The 23,339-nt window shown below is 36.6% G+C and overlaps 1 protein-coding gene across 4 annotated transcripts in view; it reads left to right on the top strand.

Moving 5' to 3' along the window:
- The window catches only part of PLEKHH2 (pleckstrin homology, MyTH4 and FERM domain containing H2), a 119,223-nt gene that overhangs the window by 4,803 nt on the left and 91,081 nt on the right, over positions 1 to 23,339 (top strand). For all 4 annotated transcript variants that reach the window (XR_014254269.1, XM_082427639.1, XM_082427640.1 and 1 more), the window contains exon 2: positions 5,266 to 5,395. Coding sequence is in view for 3 of the 4 variants with exons in the window: in XM_082427639.1 (XP_082283765.1) it covers positions 5,273 to 5,395 (123 nt within the window). In the remaining variant the exon portion in view is untranslated. The remainder of the gene's footprint in view (positions 1 to 5,265; positions 5,396 to 23,339) is intronic.

Genomic DNA, 23,339 nt, shown 5'->3' with positions numbered 1-23,339 from the left:
ACAGTTTATTTCGTGTCAGTAAATGTTTCCCAAAATCACTGGGGTATTTGGAAAACCAAGACTTTTTCCTGTCCGCTGCAGTAAAATTAGATTACTTTCAAATTCAAAATCTAGAAATGATATTTATTTAGCAAGTGGTATAGCTCCCAAAGCTATCATTAGGCTCTGTAAAATCAGTAGTAATGGAAAAGGATGGTGGATATTGTTCAAAATTAGAATCTTTACTCAAGATGGTGCATTAACACAGCAGTTACTTTATATTAACTGAAATTACAGAATGAAATGAGGAAATCAGGTGTCTAGACCTCAGGATAGACCATTAGCTAACCAATCTGTAGTTTTGAATTTTTAAAATTATGACTGTAGTAACTGGGAATGCAGACATTAAATACCAATAATGTTCTTAAGGTTTTGCTACTTCACTGTAAAAATATGTAATTAGTATAACTATAGAAATGAATAGGTGTGTTTAACAGAATTTATTTGATGTGTCATTTTCATAGCACAGTACTCTTGGTAAAATATATGTCTGATACTTGTCATATTTGAGATTAACAATTAACTCTAAATTGTTCGAGTTAATGGTGGAATTCTCAACAGGGATAACCACAAACAATAGATTATTAATATACATCCACTTAAACTGTTATTTTTCTTTACTCATTTGTAAATATATGCTCTTTATAATTAAGGTGTAATTCACAAACCATGAAAGTTACCCTTTTAAAGTGTACAGTGCAGTGGTTTTTGATATATCCACAAGGTTGTGCAACCAACAGCACTAATTCTAGAATATTTTCATCACTTCAGAAAGAAACCCCAAACCCATTAGTAGTTGATCACCATTGCCCTCTCTTCACAGTTGTTGGCAACCGCTAAGCTACTTTCTGTCTCTTGGGATTTGCCTATTTTATATAAATGGAATCATACAGTATGTTGCCTTTTGTGTCTGGCTTCTTTCACTAGGCACTTAGGGTAATGTTTTCAAGGTTCATCCATTGTTGTAGCATGTATTAGTGCTTTATTCCTTTTTTTGTGGCTGAATAAGATTCCATTGTGTGGATATACCACATTTTGTTTATCCATTCATCTGATGATGGACACTTGGTTTGTTTCCACTTTTTGGCTGTTTGAATAATAATGCTGTTAACATTTGTGTACAAGTTTTGGTGTGGACTTAGGTATTCAGTTCTCTTGGGTATATACTTAACATTGGAGTTGCTGGGTCATATGGTAACTTTATGTTAAAACTTTTGAGGAGCTGTTAAACTACTTTCCAAAGCAGCTGTACCGTTTTTACATTCTCAACAGCAGTGTATAAGAGTTCAGATTTCTCTACATCCTCACCAACACTTATTACATGTCTTTTTTATTATAACCATCCTATTTAGTATGCAGTGGGAAGTCATTGTGGTTTTGATTTGCATTTTCCCTTATAGCTAATGATGTTGAGCATTTTTTCTTGTGCTTTTTGTCCATTTGTACATCTTGTTTAAAGAAATATCTCTTTAGATCCTTTGCCTACTTTTTAACTGGATTTTTTACTGTTGAGTTGTAAGAGTCCTTTATATAATCTGGATAAAAGTCCCTTATCAGATAATGTGATTGGTTAATATTTCTTCCCATTCTGTGGGTTATCTTTTCACTTTCTTGATTGTGTCCTTTGAAGCACAAAAGTTTTTCTTTTTAGGTTAAATTTACCTATTTTTTCTTTGATTACTTATGCTTTAGATGTCATATCTAAGAAACTATCGTCTATTCAAGGTCACAAAGACTTATGCCTATTTAATCTACTATGAGTTTAGAGCTTAGGCTCTTACGTCTAGGTCTTTGATCCATTTGGGGTTAATTTTTGTATATGGTATGCAGCCGGGGTCCAAATTCATTCTTTGGCGTGTGGATATCTAGTTGTCTAGCACCATTTATTAAAAAAAAACTATTCCTTTCACCTTGTCAAAAATCAGTTCGCTCTAAATGTGAGGTTTTATTTCTGTACTTTTTTTAATGGATTGAATAGCTGCCCCCCCCACCACAAAGGATGTGTTGCATTTCTAACACCTAGTATCTCAAAATGTGATCTTATTTGGAAGTAGGGTTGTTACAGATATTTTTAATTGAAATATAGTTGATGTACAATGTTATGTTAATTTCAGGTATACTACATAATGATTTAATGTTTGCATACATTATGAAATGATCACCACGATAAGTCTAGTGACCATCTGTCCCCGTACAAAATTAGTACATTGACCATATTCCTTATGCTGTATGTTACATCCCTGTGACTTATTTATTATATAATTAATATAAGAGGTTTGTACCACTGGATCCCCTTCACCTATTTTGCCCCCCATCCTTATTTCTTATTTCCTTATTTCTGTACTCATAATTTTATTCCACTGATCTATATATATGTCTGTCTTTATGCCAGTACCACACAGTCTTGATTACTGTAGCTTCGTAGTAATTTTTGAAATTGAGTGTGTGAGTTGTACAACTTTTTAAGATTGTTTTGGCTATTCTGGGTTCCCTGAATTTCCGTATGAATTATAGGATCAGCTTGTCAGTTTCTGCAAAAAAATACAGTTGGAATTTTGATAGGCATTGTATTGAATGTGTATATCCATTTGCAAGTGTTGCCATCCTCACAGTATTAAGTCTTTCAATCCATGAATGTGCGATGTCTTCCATTTATTTAGGTCTTCTTTAATTTCTTTCAATGATGTTTTGTAATTAATTTTTTTTTCATCTTGATCAATGATGTTTTGTAGTTTTCAGAGTACAAATCTTATACTTCTTTTGTTAAATTTACTCCTAAGTATTTAATTCTTTTTGATGCTATTGTAAATGGAATATATTCTTGATTTCATTTCTGGAGTTTCCTTGCAAGTATAAAGAAAAACAATTGATTTTTGTATATTGATCTGGTTTCCTGAAACTTTGCTGAACTCAAATAGTTCTAATAGTTTTTTTTAATGGATTCCTTAGAATTTCCTATGAATAAGACCATGACATCTTAAAATAGAAATAGTTTTAGATTTTCCTTTCCAATCTGTGCGCTTTCTATTTTATTTTCTGGTGCTGGCCAGACCCTCCAGTATGACATTGAATAGAAGTGGCGAGAGCAGACATCCTTATGTTGTTTCTGATCTTAGGCGGATCAGTCATTTACCATTAAGTGTGATATAAGCTGTGGGCTTTCATGGATGCTTTTTATCAGGTTGAGGAAGTTCACTCCTATTGCTAGTTTGTTGAATGTTTTTATCATAAAAGGGTGTTAGATTTTGTTGAATGTTTTTTTCTGCATCTGTTGAAATGATCATATGGTTTTTGTTTTTTATTCTATTCATATGGTTCATTACATTGATTTTCATTTGTTGAAAACTATGTTATTTTTAAAACTGTAGAAATTTTACAGTAGAACATAAACAGGTTATTTTAAATGTAGTGCAAAAATTAACCAACATGAAATAGACTCTTCTTGTTGCTTAAGATAGAGGAGTGTCCCTATATTTCTGTGCAGTGCTATGAATGGTTCAAGACTTAAGGATGTCCATTTCAGGACTGCTTTTTATTTTTAATATTTTGTCTGTATTTTCTTCCTTGTCCACTCTAAAGCTAATGAGGAGAGAAATGAAATAGCAGTAGAATTGAGAAAAAGTTTGTGACTGACAAACTACCTTATTTACTTCTAAATCATTAATAGTAAATGCTGATGTGAGTAATGAAAAAAAGGTCATTAACAAGGCTAATATCCTTAGGAAAAACTCATAAAACAGTGGGGTGGGGCATCTGTGAAAACGAAGAAATGAAGAGAACAATTTCTAGCTCTACAATAAGTTTCCCTTAAATTATGGCTAGAATTTAGGAGCATGTGGAGGCTTTGAGATGGTTGGGGAGCTCTTAATAAAGTTGTAGCCTTTGTAGAATAACTTTGCTTATATTTATTTCTAAATTATTGAGTGATAATGTAAGTATTAATGTGAAAACTGATCTAAGCACAAATCAATATTTATGCTAGGAAAATAATCTTTTGCAGATTTAAAAAACTGGTATAGGTTTAAGAAGGGGTTATATTACACTAAATATTGGGAAAATAAACTTGGTTAATTTGTGAGGGAGACATATTTTTGTAAAACAAAAGAACAGAATAATACGCTTCAACTGCAGTTCTATCCTGGGGTTCTGAGAGTTTTGCTGTCACATATATTCTATGACTAAGACTTGGCTTCTCCTGAAGAGCCACTCCTAATGCAGATTTTGTCAGTTCATAGCAAGGGCAATTCAGAAATACATTATCAAGCCATTTATGAAAATAGCCTGATGAAACATTAACAAACATTTAAACCTACTTTTATGAATCCCAGAGCTAGAAATAATTGTGCTTCCAAAGTCGAGCAATAGTTTTTTGCACTTTAGAATTTCAAAACCAGTTCCCCTGCCTCTTGGCTTCCCCCTTACCGTGCTTCTCCCTGGGATTAATCTCCTCCAAAAGGAAGGTTAGCATCATGGAAAACACTGAACCAGATTTACTTAATGTAGGTGATTCTAAATTTCATGTTTATATGTTTTCTCTTCTTACACCAAATAAAAATTATCTAAACTTGTCCAGGGTCGTAATACTTTGCCCAGTTAAATATGCCGAAGGAGTTTTAGTTTGAAAGACAACCTGGACCTGGACAAATATAGGGTGGTGGTAAGTAATAATTATAAGTCTAAGCCATAATTGTAGCACTGATATGAAGTTTCTTTAGGTTATTCTATGATGCTACCAATTGAATCAAAACTGTAATAATTCTGTAAGTTTAAGAACATGGTAAAATTACGAACTGACAGATTTAAAAAATCTTACCTCAACTGTTAGGCAGAGCTAAAATAATGACAGTACTCTGTTTGTGTGGTGCTGTTATATTGTCCAAAGTGTTGTTAAGAACAGCAGTATTTAATTTGTTGCTTACAACCTACCCGTGAGAAGAATGGTGTGTTATTGCCGCATTCCCCCTTTTTTCTAGATTGGATAAGCTGAGACATGGAAAGGTTAAGTTAAACAGAAAGTTTATGTAACCCAGTTGGGCCTCCAACCCTGGCCTCTTGTCTCCCCTAAGTCCTTTCCATGAGCTATCACCAGTTCTGGAATTTATCTTAGAATTCAAAACTTGCGTCTAGATATTGTTAGATGGTGACTAGAATATGTGTTTTCAGTGATTTAATGAATTATCCTGAACGCTAATTGATATTATGCCATTTGAATGCTTTCTTTCCTAGAATAAATATGGCAGAGCTTTCTGAGACAGAAGGACCAGTAGATTGGAAAGAACGATGTGTAGCCCTAGAGTCCCAGCTCATGAAATTTAGAGTTCAAGCGAGCAAGATACGAGAGCTCTTAGCAGAGAAGGTAAGCTTTTCTCCCTCACCTTTGTTAGTAAACATCAGCTATTTGGGGCCCATTTCATTTATATTAAATAATCTCAGTACTTTAGGCTAGGGTAAACATTTTAAAAATAATGAATGTAATTTAACGTTTTGTCAGGGATCTGAAGCTATATTTGGCATATTCTTTTGCCAGTTTTATTTTTTTTAGATCTTTATTGGAGTATAATTGCTTCACAATACTGTTAGTTTCTGTTGTACACCAAAGTGAATCAGCCATATGCATGCATATGACCCATGTCCCCTCCCTCTTGAGCCTCCCTCCCACCCTCCCTATGCCACCCCCTAGGTCATCACAGAGCACTGAGCTGATCTCCCTGTGCTATGCTGCTGCTTCCACTAGCTATCTGTTTTACATTTGGTAGTGTATATATGTCGATGCTACTCTCACTTGGCCCCAGCTTCCCCCTCCCACCCCGTGTCCTCAAGCCCATTCTCTATGTCTACATCTTTATTCCTGCCCTGCAACTAGGTTCATCAGTACCTTTTTTTATTTTTAGAGTCCATGTATACGTGTTAGCATACGGTATTTGTTTTTCTCTTTCTGACTTACTTCACTCTGTATGACAGACTCTAGGTCCATCCACCTCACTACAAATAACTCAATTTCGTTTCTTTTTATGGCTGAGTAATATTCCATTGTATATATGTGCCACATCTTCTTTATCCATTCATCTGTTGATGGACATTTAGGTTGGTTCCGTGTCCCGGCTATTGTAAATAGTGCTGCAATGAACATTGTGGTACACGTCTCTTTTTGAATTATGCTTTTCTCAGGGTATTTTGCCAGTTTTAGAATGGATTGGACATTAAGACAAAAAACACTTCTTTGCAAATACTAGTGGGCTGTGTAAGAATTGTGTGTATTTGATGAATGTGGAGTTCATTCATTCCAGAGAGAACAGCTATAATTTACTTGATTTTACTAGAGTAGTGTGACAACATTTTGATCTACTAAATATTTAGGAAAATCATCTTTAAAGTGATTATTGTTCGTTCCCTGTTGATAGTAAAATGTGTTTATACTGTATTTGGAAGTATACACCTATTTAGGAATTTGTGTTGACTATGTATCATTAAACTATAGAATTGAATTAATATAATTCTATGCTTCCATTAATAGTTCCGATCATGTAATTAAAATTTCATTTATGTCATAAGATTTTTAAAGAATATATGTGTATAAAACTGATAGATTAATTCGTTTGTTTATTCATTCAACAAATATTCATTGAGGGCTGATTTTGTGCCAGACACTGTTCTTAATGCTGCAGTTACATATGTGAATGAGACAGTGCATGTTCCTATTTCCAGAAAACTTGGATTCTAGACCTGCACTGTCCAATGTGGCAGGCACTAGCCTCAAGTGGCTGGTGAACACTGGAAATTAGGCTGGTTCAAATTGAGATGTGCTGGAAATGTAAAATACACACCGGATTTCAAAGATTTAGTATGAAAAAAAGAATGTGAAATACCTAAGCAATAATTTTATATTGATTACATGTTGAAATGATAATATTTTGGATATTAGATTAAATGGAAAATAGTAAAATTAATTTTACCTTTTTTAAACTTTTTAAATATGGGTACTAGAAAATTTTAAATTATATATGCAACTCACATTATATTTCTGTTGGACAGTGCTGTCTGGATGGATGGATAAATGGTATTAATGGTCATTCAGAACTGATCAGAAGAATTTATAGGTGGTTTCTTAAACTCTAGTCTGCATAATCCTTTTAGGGTGGAGAAAAATCCTTTTGGAGATTTTTAACATCTCCAAAAATTGTGTTAAATCTTACTTTCATTGCTAGCCAAGAGTCTCTTATCACAGAAGAATTGTAGTAAAATCCAGTAAAACATCGTTCGGTTTAACCTTTCATATGTATCATCTTAAATTTTTGTGTATTAACAGCTGTTAGATGGAAAGATTAAAGTTATCCTACTCACTTTGGGCCATAGGGTGACCCAGTAATAGGCTTTGTGGAATGAATCCCCAATATCAATTTTCTGTATTTATCACTATTAGAATAAAAATTATAACTTGAAAAAAAATTCCCAGTTTGAATATCTCCAAGTTGGAGAAGTTTATCCTAACTCAAAGTTAGTGACTCATGCTTTGTCTTTTGCTCCTCTCTCTATAAAAATCATATCCCAAATCAAAACTACAATGAGGTATCACCTCACACCAGTCGGAATGGCCATCATCAAAAAATCTACAAACAATAAATGCTGGAGAGGGTGTGGAGAAAAGGGAACCCTCTTGTACTGTTGGTGGGAATGTAAATTGATACAGCCACTATGGAGAACAGTATGGAGGTTCCTTAAAAAACTAAAAATAGAACTACCATACGACCCAGCAATCCCACTACTGGGCATATACCCTGAGAAAACCATAATTCAAAAAGAGTCATGTACCACAATGTTCATTGCAGCACTATTTACAATAGCCAGGACATGGAAGCAACCTAAGTGTCCATTGACAGATGAATGGATAAAGAAGATGTGGCACATATATACAATGGAATATTACTCAACCATAAAAAGAAACGAAATTGGGCTTCCCTGGTGGTGCAGTGGTTGAGAGTCTGCCTGCCAATGCAGGGGACACGGGTTCGAGCCCTGCTCTGGGAGGATCCCACATGCCGCGGAGCAACTGGGCCCGTGAGCCACAACTACTGAGCCTGCGCGTCTGGAGCCTGTGCTCCGCAACAAGAGAGGCCGCGATAGTGAGAGGACCGCGCACTGCGATGAAGAGCGGCCCCTGCTTGCCGCAACTGGAGAAAGCCCTCACACAGAAATGAAGACCCAACACAGCCAAAAATAAATTAAAAAAAAAAAAGAAACGAAATTGAGTTATTTGTAGTGAGGTAGATGGACCTAGAGACTGTCATACAGAGTGAAGTAAGTCAGAAAGAGAAAAACAAATACTGTATGCTAACACATATATATGGAATCTAAAAAAAAAAAGAAAGGTTCTCATGAACCTAGTGGCAGGACAGAAATAACGACACAGACATAGAGAATGGACTTGAGGACACGGGGAGGGGGAAGGGTAAGCTGGGATGAAGTGAGAGAGTGGCATGGACATATATACACTACCAAATGTAAAATAGATAGCTAGTGGAAAGCAGCCGCATAGCACAGGGAGATCAGCTTGGTGCTTTGTGACCACCTAGAGGTGTGGGATAGGGAGGGTGGGAGGGAGGGAGATGCAAGAGGGAAGAGATATGGGGATATATATATATGTATAGCTGATTCACTTTGTTATAAAGCAGAAACTAACACACCATTGTAAAGCAATTATACTCCAATAAAGATGTTAAAAAATATATATATAGATAGATAGATACAAATCCTTAGGTTACATGATGCCTACCTCTCAATAAAGCTGTTTCATGATTTAAAAAAAAAAGAAAAGAAAAAAAATCATTTCCCAGGTTGTACTGTGATTTATCTGCTATTTTCCACAATCCCAATCCCCTATGCAATGATTTTGTCAATATCACCAATTATAACCTTGCCACTAAACCTCACTGGACACTTCCCAGGTATCCCAGGTGCCTTAGCCTCTCAACAGTTGGCCCGCTGTTGACCACAGCCTCCTCAAAATTTTCTTGGTTCCGTTGACTACTTACTCTTTTGGTTTCATTATGGACTTTATAAGAAGTTATGCTTATTTGGGTTCCAATTAATTGACTTTTAAATTCTTAATTTAATGCCAACATTTGTTTTGTTCTTCAGAAGGCTTATCGTAACAAATTTCATTATGAGTGCCCATTTTGTAAATTTTGAAAGTGTCGTTTTCTCTGTAAGTAAAATTGTGAATAGTTTTTTGGTGATTAATTTATGTTATTAAATTTTCTTTTCTGTCAGTGAGTGAATATTGAGAGGAATATTATTTCAGAATTGCTGTTTTATTTGTGGTTTCTTTTTCTTCTTCTCCTTCTCCTCCTTCTCCTTCTTCTTCTTCTTCTTTTTTGTCTTCCGTAATTTGTATCTGTCTGAAATCCTTTGACAGATCTCAGAGATGGAATGATTCAGATGTGTTTCATACAGTGGAAAGAGGATAAGCATGCCAAATTTACTCATGGTTTCCCAGTAAATAAAGTCAACACCAAATGGGAATAACACTTTTCATGATATTTTCTGTTATTTTCCACTATGAAATATTTTTCTCGGGATTAAAAATTATTTTTGGTACCCACCCATGTTTTAATAAAAATACCAAATATTGATTTATTATGTACTAAGCACTTTACAGATATGATTTATTTAGCTCTTATAACAACCTATGAATTAATAAGTTTTATTGTTCCCATTTTACAGATTAGGAAAATGATGCTTACTGTGTGCCAGGCAATCTTCTAAGTGCTTTATGTATATCAACTTTTTTTTTAAAAATTATTTTTGGCTGTGTTGGGTCTTCAGTGCTGTGCGCAGGTTTTCTCTAGTTGCCTCTTGATTGCAGTGTGCGGGCTTATCATTGTGGTGGCTTCTCTCATTGCGGAGCACAGGCTCTAGGCACATGGGCTTCAGTAGTTGTGGCACGCGGGCTTAGTAGTTGTGGCTCACGGGCTCTAGAGTGCAGGCTCAGTAGGTGTGGTGCGCGGACTTAGTTGCTCCGCGGCATGTGGGATCTTCCCGGACCAGGGCTTGAACCCATGTCCCCTGCATTGGCAGGCGGATTCTTAACCACTGCGCCACCAGGGAAGCCCATATATTAACTTTTTAATCCTTATAACAACCCTATGCGGTAGCTATTAATATTATTCATATTTACACAGGAGGAAACTAAGGCACATAAAAGTTATTTATTTACCTTGCCTGAGTTCATGCTGAAATGTAAGTGGTGGAGCCAAGATTTGAAAATAGGCATTTTGTTTTTAGAGCTTGAATGCTTAGCTGTCACCCTATATTGCATCTCTAATATAGTTTTGTTACCACATTCTTTGCTTTCTCTGATATTCTTACCTACTCACCTATTCTGTCTTCTCTGTTCAGCCACACAACATGTAACTCCATCTCTACTTGGCTGCACACGTCTGTGTAAGTTAGGATGCATTTATGCATGTAGTAATAACAGTTTACATAATATTACGTATTTTTCAAAGCAAACCCTATTGCATTGCTTCTGCGTGCCAACACAACTTGAGTCACCTATTGCGTTCCAGAGGATAGTCTGGTCCCATCTGTAACCTTTAGTTTTGTGTGAGAACCAGTCTGCCCCAAAGCTTCTTCCTAATAGTTCTCCGTACCTTCCCTCCAGATGGTTGCAGGCCTAAGTCTGAAGATTCTTGAGAGAATATTAATTTGATTCCTCATCTCTTTGCCAGAAATTCTGTACAACTTTTCCTTTCTGCTACAGTTCTGGTTCTTAGTTCTGTTTTCTTGGCGCTGATTTGAGGCATCTAACACTAGGTGCTAACTATGGTTCCTAAGCCTTGACTACAACCATTAGCTAGTTTCAACCCTACAGTAACTCTATGACATAACTATTATTACCCACAATCTACAGATGCTGACATTAAGACTGAGAACATTTGAGTAGTAGGCCCAGTATTACACAGCTAGCAAATAGCAGAGTTGGCATGAAACCTTAGATACTTAACGCTTTTTTTGTGATGCAGCTAAAAGAGTGCCTGGCACAAAGAAGTAATTCATTATTATTTTCCTGTATCTTTCTGACTGGACACACTGGTTAAGTGTACAAGGAGATGACTTAAACTAATGTAATTGTAGATTGATGGGAGACATCTTTCTGAATTTTTTTAGGAAAAATGTATGAGAGGATCTCAGAGTGTTTTTATAATTCAAGATGGCTTTCAATTATATATACGTTGTATATTTTTGGAGATGGATTAGGAGATTACGTGGGATTTTTTTAAAACTATTTTTTTCACCTATTTGCTTTTTCCATTACAATTTCCAAGTAACTTCGAATATTGAAGCTTGTGAAGAAAAAGGCCTTATTGAAGTCTTGGGCAAATCCTGCTGTAAGTGGGAGAGGTCTTTAGAGGAATTTAAGGAATGGTGTTGGAAATATCTCTAGTATGCCAAACATAAACTCTTTAGGGAAGCTGAGATTTAAGTAATTTTCCTACTTTACAGTATTACTGGTTCATTTTCGGAGTCAGGGAGGGAAAGGGAAAGTTTCTTTTTCAGTTGAAGTGAATGTTATTTCCTATGGGTTAGATTTTCAGTGAAAAGGAAAAGGTGAAAAATATGAAGAATTTTCCCTTTGGGCATCAGCATGGACCACATAACCTAATGCTGCCTTTACCTGATACAGCATTTATGTCTGGCAGTTCCTGCCACTTGACCTTCCTCTTGTGAATATGATTCCCCTGAGGTGGTCTAGGATTCTCGTCTAGGAATAAGGAGTATGTGGATAGCATTGTATTTGCTTTCATGTAACGGTCCAGTCACCACCGTGATTGCCCTATTTAAACCACACATGCCCTGTTAATCTTTTGCCCCACCTAATATTTCACAGTGCCCAGTGAAAATTATACATATACTAATAATTAGATTTTTCAGGCTAATTTAAATTTCATTTTTGGGCTATTGACTGAGGATATTATTATTATTTTTTATTTTATAAGGAGCTTGAATAGATACACAAACCGTTAGTATTTTTTTTTAATTAATTAATTTATTTATTATTTATGGCTGTGTTGGGTCTTCGTTTCTGTGTGAGGGCTTTCTCTAGTTGTGGCAAGCGGGGGCCACTCTTCATCGCAGTGCACGGGCCTCTCACTATTGCGGCCTCTCTTGTTGCGGAGCACAGGCTCCAGACGGTGCAGGCTCAGTAGTTGTGGCTCACGGGCCTAGTTGCTCCGCGGCATGTGGGATCTTCCCAGACCAGGGCTCGAACCCGTGTCCCCTGCATTGGCAGGCAGATTCTCAGCCACTGCGCCACCAGGGAAGCGCAGGATATTATTTTTAATAACAAAATTTTTAAATGGTGATAGTGTCTTTCATGGGTTCTATGGGGAAAAATCAAGAAGAGAGATACTTAATGAGGAATTTCTGTCCACATCAATGAGTTTGAAGGTTCTAAAGTATTCTGCCTGTAGTAACCAATTCATTAAATAAGTTTATCTGTATACAATGCATGGAACAATGAGATCACTGAGTGTTATGTATGGTGGTGTTATGTATGTGTGTGTGTGTGTGTGTGTGTGTGTGTGTGTGTGTGTGTGTATATATATATATATATATATATGTAAAATCTGGACCAGTGGCAGATTTCCCTCTGCCACTTGCTGCTGTGTTCACACTGGCTACAGAGGGCACTTCACTGTGGTAAATCAAAGCACCAGGCTTAGAATTTGCTTCTTCATTTTATTATTGTATTAGTGGCCTGTTCATAAAAGACTTATTTTTGTCCAAAGCCTGATATGGATCATTTCAGGCTTCTTTTACTGACTTAGTATGGATTGGCTGTGGAATTGACCCAAGCTTTACATGACAGTCTACATTGTGAAAGTAAAAACGTACATGGGTATTTCCTGCATTGCTTTTTTTTCATTTTTAGTATTTTGCAAAGTTATTGCGCAGTTTGAATGATTATAAAAACAGTCACTCAAAAAACAAAGTATTGCTTTTCGTCCTATGCTTATGTTTAAACTGATTTTTTTTTTAATTAATTTATTTTTGGCCGCGTTGGGTTTTTGTTGCTGAGCACGGACTTTCTTTAGTTGCGGTGAGCCGGGGCTACTCTTTTGTTGCAGTGCATGGGCTTCTCATTGCGGTGGCTTCTCTTGTTGCGGAGCACAGGCTCTAGGCGCGTGGGCTCAGTAGTTGTGGCTCGCGGGCTCTAGAGTGCAGGCTTAGTAGTTGTGGCACACGGGCTTAGTTGCTCTGCGGCATGTGGAATCTTCCTGGACCAGGGATTGAACCCGTGGCCCCTGCATTGGCAGGCGGATTCTCAACCACTGTGCCACCAGGGAAGTCCCTAAACTGATTTTAAAGTGTTCTAAACTTTATTGGATATACTTAATGTGTATTTACATTTATGCAGTGTGAAATGTTTGGTATTTATGATGTTTAACATAGATGAAAATATAGTGATTTTCTTTTATCAAAATGTATCTTTGTGGGCTTCCCTGGTGGCGCAGTGGTTGAGAATCTGCCTGCTAATGCAGGGGACGCGGGTTCGAGCCCTGCTCTGGGAGGATCCCACATGCCGCGGAGCAACTGGGCCCGTGAGCCACAACTACTGAGCCTGCGCGTCTGGAGCCTATGCTCCGCAACAAGAGAGGCCGCGATAGTGAGAGGCCTGCGCACCGCAATGAAGAGTGGCCCCCGCTTAAAAAAAAAAAAAAAAAAAAAAAAAAAATATATATATATATATATATATATATATATATATATATATCTTTGCTTTTAAATAATTATTTGGAAAGAGTTGAAACCTTCATCCATTCATTCATTTTTTTTTTCCTTTCTTTTATTTGTTCAACACACATTTATTGAGTTTCTGTTATGGGGTATTCGTGACTCCTGCCGCAACCAATGTTATGTAAGTAAATAATAAACCCCAAATCTGGGGAGAGACTACTTAGGTAGAATTTGGTTAGAATCTCAAATTCTAAATTTGGCCTCTCTTGGTCATACCTCTGTCCCTGTGTTTCCTTCTGCAATAGGTTTCTTGAGAACATGCAACTTAAAGTTGTTCCTATTATGAATGTTAATGATTTTAATTTACCAATAAAAGATTCCTAGGCCAAAAGAATAGCATGCAAGGGACAAAAATAAAGACAAATGCTTTCCAGCCAAAGATTTTGTGGTTTCACGTATTTGGGACTGATCTCCATATGGTTCTGTAGAACTATACACTGTGTGTGGAGTTTATAAATACCAAAGCTGCTGTGGTTCAACTAAAAGAGCAGTAGGGAATCTGAACATGAAGACTCACATCCCAGCCATGTCACTAGCTGGGAACATTAGCTTACACAAGGCATACTCATTCGAAACACCAATTTCCCAATCTTTATAATGGGAATAATGATTTCTGTCTTATGACGTGACTGTGAAATAATGTATTTGAAAATTCCTGGTTCCTGAACACTAATTCTAATTTTTTAAAAGTTCTCTTCCCTGAATTATTTTTCTTTCCTCTGAGATTATTTTCCACTTGTATGTTTGTTTGTTTGTTTTCAGGTTGCAGGCTTTTCTCAAATGTCTGATGATCTTTGGTGGTCCATTTATATTTAAGAATGAGATATCTGAAAAGCTGACCAACAATTGTGTATAAATAGTCAGTGCTGGTCAACTGTCAATGTTTGCTTTAGAATGAGTGGTGGGAGACGGCTTATTACACCATGAGCCCATAAATGCCACAGTTGTTGGACTAGAGCCCTCCGAGCAATTTATTCAGCATTATAAGAGAAGAACATTTCAGTTTTTTAACAGAAGTAAATGCTTAGCTGCTGCATATTCGGCACACGGGGATAAGTGAGAAGGTTTCAGGGAGTTAGTTGACTCTAAGGGCCACGTGTTTTCCATTAATACCCACTATTCCCAGCCCCACACTCACTTCCCCCTGTAGGTCTTTTATTATTTTTTTTATAAATTTATTTATTTATTTATTTTTTATAATTTATTTATTTATTTATTTATTTTTGGCTGTGTTGGGTCTTCATTTCTGTGCGAGGGCTTTCTCCAGTTGTGGCGAGCGGGGGCCACTCTTCATCGCGGTGCGCGGGCCTCTCACTGTCGCGGCCTCTCCCGTTGCGGAGCACAGGCTCCAGACGCGCAGGCTCAGTAGTTGTGGCTCACGGGCTTAGTTGCTCCGCGGCATGTGGGATCCTCCCAGACCAGGGCTCGAACCCGTGTCCCCTGCATTGGCAGGCAGATTCTCAACCACTGCGCCACCAGGGAAGCCCCCCCTGTAGGTCTTTACAGGGTTGTGCAGGGCATTCAGCTCCCAGGGGAGAAGTTCAGGACCCTCCAATCCTTATTCTAGGCTGTGGTTTCTGTCACTCTGCTTCACCAAAAACAAGAGAATTAAGTGAAATATGTATATTTAATGGTGAACTTGTCCTCCCACTCCCAGCCTTCTTCTCCTACATGGTTCCTAAAATGCTGGCAGCCAATTCTACAGGAGGAGATTGAAAGTCTCTGGGCAATCTTATCAGCCCAGGTGGAAGGAGGTAATAATGCTGACATCAGTGGTTCTCCAACAGAAAGTCTAGCCAGATCACCTAATATTAAAGTTCATGATCAGCAAGCTCCATATATGTGTAAAAGCTTCTAGTCAGCTTTTTAGTTCCTTACCTTTAAACATCAGTGGGCATCTCATGAATGACCAGACATCTGATGAAGGCCTCTAACATGGAAGATAGAGAACAACCAATCAGAAAAAACCAATATCGCCTATGCAGGGAAAAAAGAAACAAAACAAATAAAATCCTATCATTTAATATTCCCAGAGAGAAAAGATATTGCATCCATGAAACAAGGAATATTCAGGAAATAAAAAGAACCCTCAAAAAATTAAAATCATGATAGAAGAAATTAGTCAATTTAATAAAGAGTTTGGGATATAAACTTAAGGTAAGTTCCTGGGAAGCAGAGAAAGATGTTGAAGAGATGGAACACAGGAGAGAAAAGAGAAATTTAGAGGACCAGTCCACTATGTCCAAGCTCTGGATAACAGGAAATCTAGAGGGGAGAATATCAGTGAAATGATGCACAGAGGTTTCCCAGGTTTGAAGGATGCAAGATTCCAGATTGAGAGGGTCTACCAAGTGCCTTGCACAACAGATAAAAATAGTTCCACTCCAAGGCACATCATCATGAAAGTTCAGAATATATAGACCAAAGAAAAGATTCTTCAAGCTTTCCAAGAGAAAAAACATGTCACATACAAAGGATCAGGAATTAGAATGGCTTGGACTTCTCAAAAGCAACGCTAGAAGTTAGGAGATAATGAAAAAATGCATTCAAAATTCTGAAGGAAAGTGACATCAAACTCGGAATTCTGTACTGAGGCCAGTTATGAATTTTATCTGAAGGTAGAATAAAGAGATTTTTAAGACATGCGGGGTCCGGTAACCTTTCTGAGGTATCTCCAGAAGGATATGCTCCATTAAAAGGAAGAAGTAAACCAAAAGAGAGGAAAGCATAAGATATAGTAAATAGGAGATTCAATGTGGGAGGAAGTTGAAAGGCCTTCCCAAGAAGACAGCAGTGCCCAGGCAGAAAGAGGAGCCAGTCTGTATTGACACAGGTCAGAGGCTTTAGGAGCAGCTTCAGGAAGATGAAATTGGTGGAAAATTAGATGTGAATGAGCATCTTGAGAGATGATTTAGACAGTGTTAAGTTCATAGAAAGCTAAGTAAATAAAAGAACAAGACAGTTTAGGGAAAAAAGTTACATAGCAAAGGAAAAAGTAACCATAGTCTACTACGTGGTTCCTCTTTGACTATCATACATAGTCACAATAATACTAATAAAGAACAGTGATTTAACCAAAGGTAAGATATAAACATATTGGAAGAATGGGAGTGTACCTGTGTTGATGGCAAGGAGATCAAAGAGCTAAATCTTCATTCTCCGTAAAGGAAGTAAGTAGGAAATCACTAAACTGAAGAAGTCAAGAGAAATAGAAGCATGTTATTTAGAACACGTAAGGAAATAATAAGAGCATTGACCAAGAGAGTACAATTATTTTATTAAAAAATCTTATGAAACTGGTTGACACAATGTGTATTTATGGCTTTGATCAACATAAAAAAACCAGAAAAATTAAATCAAACTGTGAAATAGATGGACTTGTTCAGTCTTTTGGGAGGAAATCTTAATAGGATGTTTCCATGGAAATCACTTTCTAAACAAAATAATTTATTTTGTGTTTTCAGAGTATATCAAAAAGAATCAAACCTTCTGGGTTATATACTTTGGGGTTTTTTTTGTTTTGTTTTGAAGTATAGTTGATTTACAATATTGTGTTAGTTTCAGGTGTACAGCAAAGTGCTTCTGTTATATATATGTGTGTGTCTGTGTATGTATATACAGAATATATATATATATATTCTTTTTCAGATTCTTTTCCATTATAGGTTATTACAAATATTGAATATTGAGTACTGTTCACTGTGTCATACAGTAAATCCTTGTTGCTTATCTATTTTGTATATTGTAGTGTCTATCTGTTAATCCCATAGTCCTGATTTATCTCCCCCCCCATTCCCTTTCCCCTTTGGTAACCATAAGTTTGTTTTCTATGTCTGTGTGTCTGTTTCTGTTTTGTAAATAGATTCATTTGTATTATTTTTTAGATTCCACATATAAGTGATATCATAATATTTGTCTTTCTCTGACTTCACTTAGTATGATAATCTCTAGGTCCATCCATATTGCTGCAAATGGCAATATTTCATTCTTTTTTTTATGGCTGAGTAATGTTCCTGTATATATATATATGTGTGTGTGTGTGTGTATACACACACACACACACCCCCCACATCTTCTTTATCCACTCATCTGTTGATGAACACTTAGGTTGCTTCCATGTCTTGGCTATTGTAAATAGTGTTTCAGTGAACATTGGGGTACCTGTATCTTTTCAGATTAGAGTTTTCATCTTTTCCAGATATATGTCCAGGAGTGGGATTGCTGGATCATATGGTAGCTCTATTTTTAGTTTTTTAAGGAACCTCCATACTGTTTTCCATAGTGGTTGCACCAATTTACATTCACACGAACAGTGTAGGAGGGTTCCCTCTTCTCTACACCCTCTCCAGCATTTATTTGTAGGGTTTTTAATGATAGCCGTTCTGACTGGTGATAACTCATTGTGGTTTTGATTTACATTTCTCTAATAATTAGCAGTGTTGAGCATCTTTTCATGTGCCTGTTGGCCATCTGTATGTCTCCCTTGGAGAAATATCTATTTAGGTCTCTGCCCATTTTTTGATTGGGTTGTTTGGTTTTTTTGATATTGAATTGTATGAGCTGTGTATATTTTGGAAATTACTGGGTTATATATATATATTTTTAAACTTTTTTATTAATTAATTTATTTTTATTTATTTATTTTTGGCTGCATTGGGTCTTTGTTGCTGCACGCAGGCTCTTTCTAGCTGCAGCAAGCGGGGGTCACCCCTCGTTGCGGTGCACGTACTCTTCACTGCGGTGGCTTCTCCTCTTGTGTAGCACGGGCTTCAGGTGCGTGGGCTTCAGTAGTTCTGGCGCACGGGCTCAGTAGTTGTGGCTCGTGGGTCTAGAGCGCAGGCTCAGTAGTTATGGCACACGGGCTTAGTTGTTCCGCAGCATGTGGGATCTTCCCAGACCAGCACTCGAACCCGTGTCCCCTGCGTTGGTAGGCAGACTCCCAACCACTGCGCCACCAGGGAAGTCCCATTATCATATGATTTTTATCCTTCATTTTGTTAATGTGATGTATCACATGGACTGATTTGTGGATGTTGAATCATCCATGCATCCCTAGAATAAATCCCACTTGATCGTAGTGTATGATCCTTTTAATGTATTGTTGAATTTGGTTTGTTAATATTTTGTTGAGGATTTTTGCATCTGTGTTCATCAGGGACATTGGCCTATAATATTCTGTTCTTGTGACATCCTAGTTTGGTTTTGGTATCAGGATAATGCTGGCCTTGTAAAATGCGTTTGGAAGAGTTCCTTCCTCTTCTGTTTTTTAAGAGTTTGAGAAGGATTGGTATTAATTCTTTGAATGCTTGGTAGAATTCACCAGTGAAGCCATCTGGTCCTGGACTTTTGTTTGTTGGGAGAGTTTTGATTACTGATTCAGTCTCCTTACTAGTAATCCATCTGTTCAGATTTTCTTTTTCATCATAATTCAATATTTGTAGGCTGTATGTTTCTACGAATTTATCCATTTCTTCTAGGTTGCTCTATTTTTTGGCATGTAATTTTTCATAGTAGTCTCTTATGATTCTTTGTATTTCTGTGGTATCAGTGGTAATATCTCCTCTTTCATTTCTGATTTTATTTATTTGAGTCCTCTTGTTTTCTTGGTGAGTCTAGCTATAGGTTTGTCAGTTTTCTTTATCTTTTCAAAGAATCAACTCTTAAGTATATTGATCTTTTCTACTGTCTTTTTAGTCTCCAATTTATTTCTCCTCAAATCTTTGTTATTTCTTTCCTTTTATTAATTTTGGACTTTGTTTGTTCCTCTTTTTCTAGTTCCTTGAGGTGTAGGTTGTTTATTTGAGACTTTTCTTCTTTCTTGAAGTAGACATTTATTGCTGTGAACATCCCTCGTAGAATTGCTTTTGCGGCATCCCATGGATTTTGGTATGTTACATGTCCATTTTCATTTACTCCAGGTATTTTTTTATTTCTCTTTTGATTTTTTTCTTTGGCCCATTTGGTTTTCAGTAGCATGTTGTTTAATCTCCACGTATTTGTGAATTTTTTCAGTTTTCATGTAATCAATTTCTGTTTTCATATTACTGTGGTTAGAAAAGATGCTTGATGTGATTTCAACCCTCTTAAATTTATTAAGACTGATTTTATCACCTAACATATGGCCTCTTTAAATGTATCTGAAATCACAATAAATGTGTTATTTCTATATATCATATTGATGAAGTTTTCATTATCTCCCTGTTCCCATGCTTTTTTTCCTCTCTGATGCTTTGGAAGCTATGGACTGAATTTCTGTTCTTTTAAGTGATTGTCCTTAACTCTTTTTTTTAAAGAAGGCCAGCAAAAATACTTTATATTGTAACAATAAAACTTGAAACCGAATGTATCAAGGAAACATTAGGGAGTTGGTGATAATTACAAACAAACAAACAAAATCTCTATATAAGGTGGCATTGTGGTAGGGGGTTGGTGAAGGAAAGGATGGAAACCAATAGCAATGGAGAGCTGAGCATCAAAACAGGAACTGCTAAAACTGTTAGGATGGCCAGCACTGATTTTTCTTTAGAGAGCACTCTTTAGAGAATGAGCATTTTCTAGAACTTAAAAAACAGCACCTTCAATTTAAGCTTTCAGTCAAGCTCTTGGAATTTAGGTAATTATTTAGCATTGAAGATGCTAGAAGGTGTTAAATGTGTAAGTCCAGTATAAGCCATAAAATGGGAGAATGTCAGGCAACCAGAAAGACGTCAATTGCCCCATCTTTCCTAAAGAGAACTAGTGGTTTTTCCAACATAATCATGAAACTGCCTACTTTGAAAGCCTGAGGTGGTGTGGGGATACATTGGGATAGGGTGTGATGGAATCACATTTTGGGTAGAAATATTAATACAACTGAAGGAAATATTTCACCTTGGAGAATAATTTAGCCCTCAACATCTCCTTAGTCTGCCATGGCTTTGCAACAGCAGCAGACTTTTAATTTGTAATATATATAAATGTGTTTTCATAAAAAGAAGAAATATAAGTATAAATATGTTTTAAAGGCTAGACCCAAAATGGCACAATGTCACTTCCACTGCATTCTGTGTGTTAAGGCAGGTCACAAAGCCATCACAGAGTCAAGAAAAGGGACAGGAGACCTCACCTCTCAGTGAGAGAAGTGACATGTACTTACAGGGAGGAAAGGAATTGATGGTGGCCATTTTGGGTGGCTGTCTAACCCTAATCAGTCGCTTTAATTCACTCAGACTCTTGCATTCCAACTTGTGTCCTTGCTTCCTCACATTACAGCTGAACTCACAAAAGTCACTAATGACCTCTTAACTAGCATATATTTACATATATTATTTAATCACACTGCATTTCATTTACATGTATCTTTCAGTATGTCATTTACATATTTTTAAAAACTTTTTATTAAAGAAGTTTTCAAACATACAGAAATGAGCAGAATATTATAATGGACTCCAGGTACACATCACCCAGCTTTAATGGTTATTAACTCAGGACCAATCCTGTTTCACCTATACCCTGACCTACTTCTCCTCTCCTGTTATGTTGAAGCAAAGCCTCAATATATTATTTAATCCATCTATGTATATTTTTAATGAATATATGGCATCTCTTTAAATATTTACACAATCCCCTGTTTGGGGACATTCATGGCTTTTATTTTTATCATTCAAATTATAACACCACAACTGCTACCACGTATTTCTAATTAATGAAACACCAACAGCTCTTTCACATCACTTTTACATTTTTTTTGTTTTTTAGCCTCATAACTTCCTGTCAGGTAGGTAGAATAGGTTATATTATCCCTATTTTAATAGGGAATTAAGAAGAATTTTAGAGCCCAATGCCAAATTGTTGGTAAATAGTAGAATTAGAACTAGAACCCAGTGTCTTAAATCTATAGTTTGTTCATTTTCAACTAAACCTTGCTAACTTAAAGTTATTCATAAAATACGGTAGAAATACACAGCTTTAAATTTTTCTGTATAAATATTCATTGAACACCTATTAAGTATTAGATACTATGCTGGACACTTTCCTGTTTAATTGTCACATAAATAGTATGAGATAAGTGTTATCTCACTTTACAGGTAAAGAATGCAGACTCAGGGAGGTAAATGTCTTACCCATCATTACACAGCTTATAAGTAGTGGAATCTGGATTCTGATTTAGGTCTTCCTGCCTCCAAGTTCAGTGCTCTTTCCACTTTTCCCTATATTCATATTTCAAGGACTATCCCTTTTAAATTAAAGCAGAAATACTTTTTGGACATATCCTTTTAATTAACTCACTGTATTCAAAGGCATATCCATATAATTTTCACGTCCAGCAAATTCAGTTTATTTGTAACCTTATATACCAAGTCCTATGAAATGCTGTGTGTGTGTAATGCTTTTTATAGTAGAAAAATCATTTTTTGTAAGGTTACTTCTTGCTGGCAAGCTTTTAGAATTTTACTGAGTGACTGGTATGTGCAAAGATATGGTGTTACGGAGGATATAAAGGGTACTCACACATGAAATATGTCTTCAAGCAACTTACAGTGTAGTTGTGAAAATAGTACAGGTAGAAAGTAAATGCCATAGGAACAGAAAAAAAAGTTATTTGACAGTAGTAAAAATAATGCTGCTATCCTTCATACAGGCATAGTGCTTTACAGATGTCATTTCATTCAATAATTTATAATGTATTGAATACCTATTATGTATAAAGAGCTGTATCAGGGTATGTAACAGTGAGGCAAACAGACAAGGCTTCTGCCCTCACTGTTGTCACTAAAAAGCAAACACTTCAGAAAGAGAAATCTGACAAGATATTTGTATAGTCCTTGTCTTAGTCCCTTCAGGCTGCTATAACAAAATGTCACAAACTGGGTGCTTATAAACAGCGGAAATTTATTTCTCACAGTTTTGGAGGCTGGAAATCTGAGATCAGGGCACCAGCAACATTGGATGAGGGTACTTTCCTGGGTTGCAGACTTATCATTATATCCTCACTCGGCAGAAGGACTCAGGGAGCTCTGTGGGATCTAGGGCACTAATCTCATTTGTGAGGGCCCAGCTCTCATGACCCAGTCACCTTCCAAAGGTCTCACCTTCTTTTTTTTTTTTTTTAATCAGTCATCAATTTTATACACATTAGTGTATACATGTCAATCCCAATCGCCCAATTCAGCACAACACCATCCCCACCCCACCGCGGTTTTCCCCCTTGGTGTCCATACGTTTGTTCTCTACATCTGTGTCTCAACTTCTGCCCTGCAAACTGGTTCATCTGTATCATTTTTCTAGGTTCCACATACATGCGTTAATATACAATATTTGTTTTTCTCTTTCTGACTTACTTCACTCTGTATGATAGTCTCTAGATCCATCCACGTCTCAACAAATGACTCAATTTCGTTCCTTTTTAAGGCTGAGTAATATTCCATTGTATATATGTACCACATCTTCTTTATCCATTCGTCTGTCAATGGACATTTAGGTTGCTTCCATGACCTGGCTATTGTAAATAGTGCTGCAATGAA

Source organism: Balaenoptera physalus, assembly GCF_965194825.1.
Source record: "Balaenoptera physalus genome assembly, chromosome: 15".
NCBI lineage: Eukaryota > Metazoa > Chordata > Mammalia > Artiodactyla > Balaenopteridae > Balaenoptera > Balaenoptera physalus.
The sequence above is the reverse complement of the archived record's forward strand: the minus strand, read 5'-3'. Positions and strand labels throughout refer to the sequence as shown.